Source organism: Halyomorpha halys, unplaced genomic scaffold, assembly GCF_000696795.3.
Source record: "Halyomorpha halys isolate HHAL.00 unplaced genomic scaffold, Hhal_1.1 Scaffold1113.1, whole genome shotgun sequence".
NCBI lineage: Eukaryota > Metazoa > Arthropoda > Insecta > Hemiptera > Pentatomidae > Halyomorpha > Halyomorpha halys.
In genome coordinates, this window is record NW_027105717.1 from 205,557 (window position 1) to 212,392 (window position 6,836).

General features: G+C 28.2%; 1 protein-coding gene across 1 annotated transcript in view; it reads left to right on the forward strand.

Moving 5' to 3' along the window:
- Positions 1–2,872: 2,872 nt before the first annotated feature.
- LOC106688369 (uncharacterized) overlaps positions 2,873–6,836 on the forward strand; it is a 9,086-nt gene continuing 5,122 nt past the window's right edge. Inside the window, exons 1-2 of the mRNA XM_067053330.1 lie at positions 2,873–3,022; positions 3,101–3,244. Coding sequence (XP_066909431.1) covers positions 2,960–3,022; positions 3,101–3,244 — 207 coding nt within the window. The 5' untranslated portion in view covers positions 2,873–2,959. The remainder of the gene's footprint in view (positions 3,023–3,100; positions 3,245–6,836) is intronic.

A 6,836-nucleotide genomic window follows, 5' to 3' on the forward strand; every position in this document is an offset into this window, starting at 1 on the left:
CTCGACAATACGTGTTCAAAATAGGTAAGGTAGTTGATTAGGTAGGATGATACTCACGGGTGCCAGCCACTGGTTCTTTAAGGAATTAATCTCGTCCTACAGGGTACTATTCCTGTAGGTACGAAGGAGGTATACAAGGGTAACCAGCCGCCAGGTATTGCAGAAAGGTAACTTTGTCTAACCGGGTACTATTCCTCTAGATACGAAGAGGTATATAATCCCGGAGGGTAACCAGTCACGGGGTCAGACGAATGGATAAAATGTAGAGGAAGAAGGAAAAATCCGGAGAAGGCAGAGACCTAAAAGACAAAATACAATACCATACATATAGTACAAGAATGTACTGGATTCACTATGTATGTTAGATTCCTCTGCCTCCTAAGGAGGACGAACACGTGAAGCGGGTAAGAATAATCGAGAAAAGAGCTCTCAATTTTTGCCTAGTCTAGTCTTTGGGCTATTAAACGTCATCCAGAAATGCTATCTGTAAGACGTTAGCTTTTAGTGGATCAGCAGATTCTACTGAAATCTTTATTATTTCAAATGATACATTTGTATATATTATGTCTTATGTAGTTATTACATATTACAGTTAAGGTATTTACAATGAATAGTACAAGTATTATTATATGGCGTATGCTTGTCACTAGTGGTGGTTCCCGTATTAGCTGGTAGGTTGCGTGTTGCCCAGCCATAGTGTTGTATATATTACAATATCTTATGTAGTTGTTACAATGAAGGCATTTACAATGAATAGAACAAGTATTATTACATAGCGTATGCTTGTCACTAGTGGGGGTTCCTGTGTTAGCTTGTAGGTTGCGTCATGCCGAGCCATAGCAGTGTATATATTACAATATCTTATATAGTTGTTACATGTTACAATTAAGGTATTTACAATGAATATTATATGGTGTTTGCTTGCCACCAGTGGTGGTTCCCATGTTAGCTGGTAGGTTGTGTCATACTGAGCCATAGCATATTCATTTTCTTCCTTTTTACAATGAAAATCAAATGTAATAGCCAACTAAAATAAAAAATCATACAATCATGTGTATACCAATGTTTGTTGCTTCCTTTGTTCACCAAGCATTTGTATAAGTCCAGGATTTGTAGCAAGTGGAAAACGTGTAGATCCAGCATTAAACACATTATGCAAGTGCAAATGTTCATGCCTGAAGACAATCTTTTTATTCATTTTATGCATAAAACTAAGCTTCTGTACCTTTGGTAGTATGGTTGAGTAATAATAAAAGTTGAGTGGTTTGAACAGAGCACTTGAAGGAAAGATAAGAAAGCAATTATGTACTTGAAAATATGTTTAAAATAATATCTTAATTGACAATTAAAAAGATGGACAAATGAACTTAGTGAAAAAAAAATATTAAGAGCAGAACACAAAGATTGGAGACAAAACTTATTTTATCAACAGAAGTGATAGTGTGTTAATGATGGTTTATAATGAAGACAAGACCAATGAAATCATGACATAAATTTATTGTTTATAGATTAATAAATCTGATATTGTAATGGATTAAAAGTTAACAGTAATAGATCTATGGAGTTTGAGTCTAAAACTAGAGTGTAAGAAATTATCATCGCAGAGGACCCAGTTTTCATTACTTAAAAAAAGGTCTCACCTATCAGTAACTTCTCACACTATAATAAATTTTTTATACAATTTTTAATTATTTTAAAATTTTTATTACATTTAAAGTTTAAATATAAAATTGTTTTCTGAATTATAATGAAAATCAGTTCAAACAGCACAAAAATACCTCAGGTATCATCTCCAATCAAGCGCCATACTCAGTAAAATTTACATTTAGATTTTTTCAATACATTGTGTTTGTTTTAAACAAAAACAAATTTATTCAGTTTCTCAAAGGAAAAGAAAATTGAATAAACTAAAAATGATAACAGAAACCAGCATTAAAATTGATTTTATATAAATTAAATCATATTTACTCATCAATTTTTGTTTAAAAGGTGAAGATTTTTGTCTAAAAAAAAAAAAAAGCCCAACAAAAACACTTCACTAGGAAAACTCTTCATGGATCTTCAATTTAAGGTTTTTAAATGTTAAAATAATAAATTTATAAAGTTAGCATGTCTAGAAACAGCAAAGAAAATTACTAATGGATCTTAAATACAAGAACCATCAGTTTACAAAGTTAAAAAAAAAATTTAAGAAAATTTGGAATGAATTTTAAATGCTGGGATAATCGGTTTCATGATTAAGTAAGGCAACTGAGGGCTGATATACAAAGCTCATATTTTGGCAAATTTTGCTCTATTTTAAATAATGCTCTCTCAGATTTTCTAGTGTTGTTGATAGTTTTAAAGGTATAGAGCTCCGAATGAAAAATTAATTTTTTTTAACGTCTTGAGAACGCCATTTTATATTCCTCCTACTTACACTTGGTAAACTAATCAATTTTTACTAATAATAATACACATTTTTCATTAAAGTAATCAAAAAGTGGTGTGAAATAACTGATTTTTTTTCTTCCTGGCTCTTGTACTATGAAAGTTGAATCTGCTCCATGTCCTATCATCCTGTCAACCCATCTCAATAATTGAATACATATTATCTGAAGCCTTCCGAGGATAGCGCCTATCATTTCTTATAAAAAAATTTGGAATGAATTTTAAATGCTGGGATAATAGGTTTCATGATTAAGTAAGGCAACTGGGGGCTGATATACGTAACGAAGTAGATGCAACTAGTGTTCCAAACTACCTAATCATAAAATCATTATAATAACAATAAAGTATTATTTATACTGACAGTCCAAGAGCTTTTTCTTAAGTTCATTCAGCTGATAATAGGATGATAGGAAATCCTTATCTGTAAGGAACCACTTCAAAATATGGTATATATAGCTGGGATTGGACTTCAAAAATTTGTTTCTTAAAGTTATAGAGTTTTTCGTTTCATCATTGAATAGTCTTAAAAATGGGTCTTACACATTTTATGCTTTTCTTCTTCCTTGGCATTTTCCATTTCTCTTTTGCAAAGGTAAGAATTTAATACAATTTTAAAGTTAATATTAGATGCATTAAAATTTTTAAAAAAAGTAATATGTTTTGAATATAGGAATGTCCGGGCTGTTCAAAAATTACTGATGTAAACGATCCTATTGCCATCCAATACTTGAGTGACAAAATTAAGGATGTCACTCCCAAAGGTACAAATGATGAACAAACCGAACTTGTACGCATTAAGGAAATTAAAAAACAGGTAATATGGTATAATAGCGACTCAATAAATTGTTTGCTATCTATTATCAGTATTTTTCTATCTTGGGAATGACCTAGGCTTCTTACTTTATTAATTTTAAATTAAGATACTAATCCTGAACTGTTTTGAATGGTCTGTCCATCTTTATGAGCAAATTCTAAAAATAGTTACAAAGTTTTTGTAACATTTAAAGTTTTGAAAAATGGCCAAATTTTCTTTTCTTTATTATGGTTAATTTGCTTACCTTCTATTGTTTGTACAGTTCATTTATGTTCCATTTTCAAAAGTAATTTTGCCATTTATTTAAAAAAACTGTCATTACATATCTACATATCGCACCAAATTTTATAATTAACAACTCTAACTCTGTACATTGCATTGTTCATTATAAAACGGAACCATGTAACCCTTTTGCTTGTCTGGTATTATTAAATGGTTTCATCGGTTATTTCACTTTGGTCAACTCTTTTGAACTACTATTTATTTATTAATATATTGAGATAAAAATTATTTTATAAATTTTATTTTTTATATCTTTTAAATATTTTTCATATAAAAAAAATTAACAATGCAGTTAGTTTAACAGACGAAAAATATTTAAAAGAAACTAGGGGGATACCAACCTCCAGTTTACGAATTGTACAACTGTTCATTTAATTGTACTACTCATTGCTCAAATTTTATAACTGTAATTTACATTCATGTAAAGCTTTGTCATCATCATAAATGTAAATTTATCCGAACTTTGGTTTCATTATGTTTGGTCGTGGAGATATAGTTGCTTTTATTAGTGTATCACTAACAATACACATTGAGTGGTTCAAATTCACATTTTGGGTGTTAAATGAAGTGTATGCAAACACATTACCAATGTATATGCAAAACATATTATAAACTCTCATATTCTTTCTAAAATGTTTTCTTATCTCCGTTGTTTCAAAAAATAAATCTCAAATTTCAGCAGAATATTCATCTGAAGGTCGTAGGTTGGTGTTCCCTTGGTGCAAGCAGTTGTTTTTTTTAACTAAACATTTCCCCTTCGAACATCAAAGCACCATAGAATTCACATTCGCTTTTTAAATCACTGTTGGGAAAATATTCAACTTGTATAAATGCATTATTTGATGCAGATAACCTTTTTCATTTGTTCTTTTTTTTTTTTTTTTTTTTTTTTTCAAACTGCATTCATCAGTTGAACACAGTTTTTGACAACCCATTTTTATTATTCCACCTTATATGTAAAATAAAATATTACACTGTGATAAATAAAATTTTTTTAGACAATAGAGATAAAAAATAAAATTACAAACAAACACAAAAAATAAAATAGAAATAACAAGAGAATTACAGATTTCTTTTAAAAAAAATTAAAAATGATAATGAACAAAATAAAAATAGAGACAAATATAAATACAGATAAAACAACAACATTCTATTATTCATTCAAAAACTAAAATATATTCCAAGATTAATAAAAAAAAAAAAAAAAATATATGAGAAATTAGAATTAGCTCCTAAAGATGGACAGACTTTACAAAATGTTGACAGGGTTTATTGATTTCAAATTAATAAGATAAAGAATGAAAGTAAGAAGGCTAGTTAATTCTAGATAATGAAAAAACACAAAATTACATAATAGCCTTTAAATAACAAACCAATATTATAAATATATTTTGATAAAAGGGTAACACATTAATATTACAAATGGATTGTACAATGAAAACTAAAAGCAAGAGCCCACCATTTATTTTTTTTTTTTAAATTTTCACTCAAATAATAATTAAAACCTATATACTTCTCCAATTATAATTTTTCTTTCATAGAGCAATATGAAGAAAGTGTACAAAGTACACAAGTCAGTATAGTTTCTATTGGCTATATAATTATTTATATTTAATTGTCAATAATTTATTGTTCGAGATGAGCTGTAATTGAAATATAGATATGTCAAGGCACTGGTGGATCTTGAGCCTATCCTGAAGATAAAGAAAATTTTAATTTTTGGAATAATTTAATATTAAATCCTCTTTAGTTTTAACCTAAAGAAAAGTAGCAGAATTATATTGCATTTTTTAAAATGATTATATTCTCTACTGAATAATTAAAACCTAAAATGGTTGAATTCAAATTCCACTTTACACCGGACAATTTATCAAGTATTTTCTTGATAGAAATGTTGACTGTAGTTTGGATTCCACAAGACAGTAGGATTTCTATCTTTAATAATGTTAGCTACAAAATAAGAAATTAAATCAAATTCAAACCAAGTTTTACATTTTGCACCTTCATCTAGAGAAAATTCCTGTATTCAAATGTTATGAGCTACTACTAACTTTAAATATTTTTGATCCATTATTATTTTGCTTATTTTACTATGCTCACAAAAAAAAAAAAAAAAAAAAAAAAAAACGCTGTTTATTTATATTGTTAATATCAGTCCAATTACATTTTAACAGATTTTAAAATCATTTATATAATATTCGTGAAAAGATTTGACAAACCAATTTTCTCTAGTGGTATCACATATGTCTTGGTATGTTGGCTTCTGGGAAAAGACTGACTGCACTTGAGGTCTTGATTTAGTGAGTGACACTGCTAATAAAATAAAACAAATGAATATCGTTTTTTTTTTCTTGGTCACTGGGTATCTGTTTGTATTTAAAAAAAATTAAACCTTTAAAACTTAATTTACTTTGTAGGTATAAATTAACCGGTCTAATAAGTTTTAAAAGTTGTTTATTTTGTCAGCCACTAACTCAAGGCCTACCGGCATGTTCCCGATCTAGACTCCATTATTCCATCTTGTGACAAAAATCATCTTTATGTTTAAATATTCAAATTTAAAAATAGAAAATCAAAAATATCCACATCACTTCCAATTACTAATTGGATATTATAATGGATAAAAATACATTATTAATATAGTAAAAATGTTTAATAGTCCTATTTTCAAAGAATTATTTATAATTATAATTTATAATAACTGCTGTCACTAAGGTAAAATCAAATTACCACCTCTAGATGAATATCCCAATGAAATTTAAGATTTATTTTGGTATAATAGATATGAGAAAACATTTTAGGGAGAATATCAGAGATTATAATGATGCGTTTGTATTTGCTTCATTTACCACTAACAATATGTGTTCTTAGATAGGTACTAATAAAAACTACTATATCTCTGGAACCAAACAGAATGAAACCACAGCTCGGACAAATTTACTTTTATGATGATGGCGAAGCTTTACATGAACGTAAATTACAGATATAAAATTTGAGCACTGTGTAGTACAATAATTAAATCAATAGTAGTATTATTCTTAAAATGAGGGTTGGTACCCCCTAGTTTCTTTTAAATATTTTTCATCTGTTAAAGTAATTTCTTTATCAATTTATTTTTGAAAATAAAGACTAAAAACCTTCAAAAGAAAATTTACAAAATATTAAAAAATAATTTTTATTCCAATATATTAATAAATAAATAGTAGTTCACATAAAATAAAATATGCTGGAAGATTTTTGATTGACCGTGTGTAAAGATGAAAGGAATATGGTCCGGGTGCGGTCAAGAAAAACTCAAATAGTAGAAATA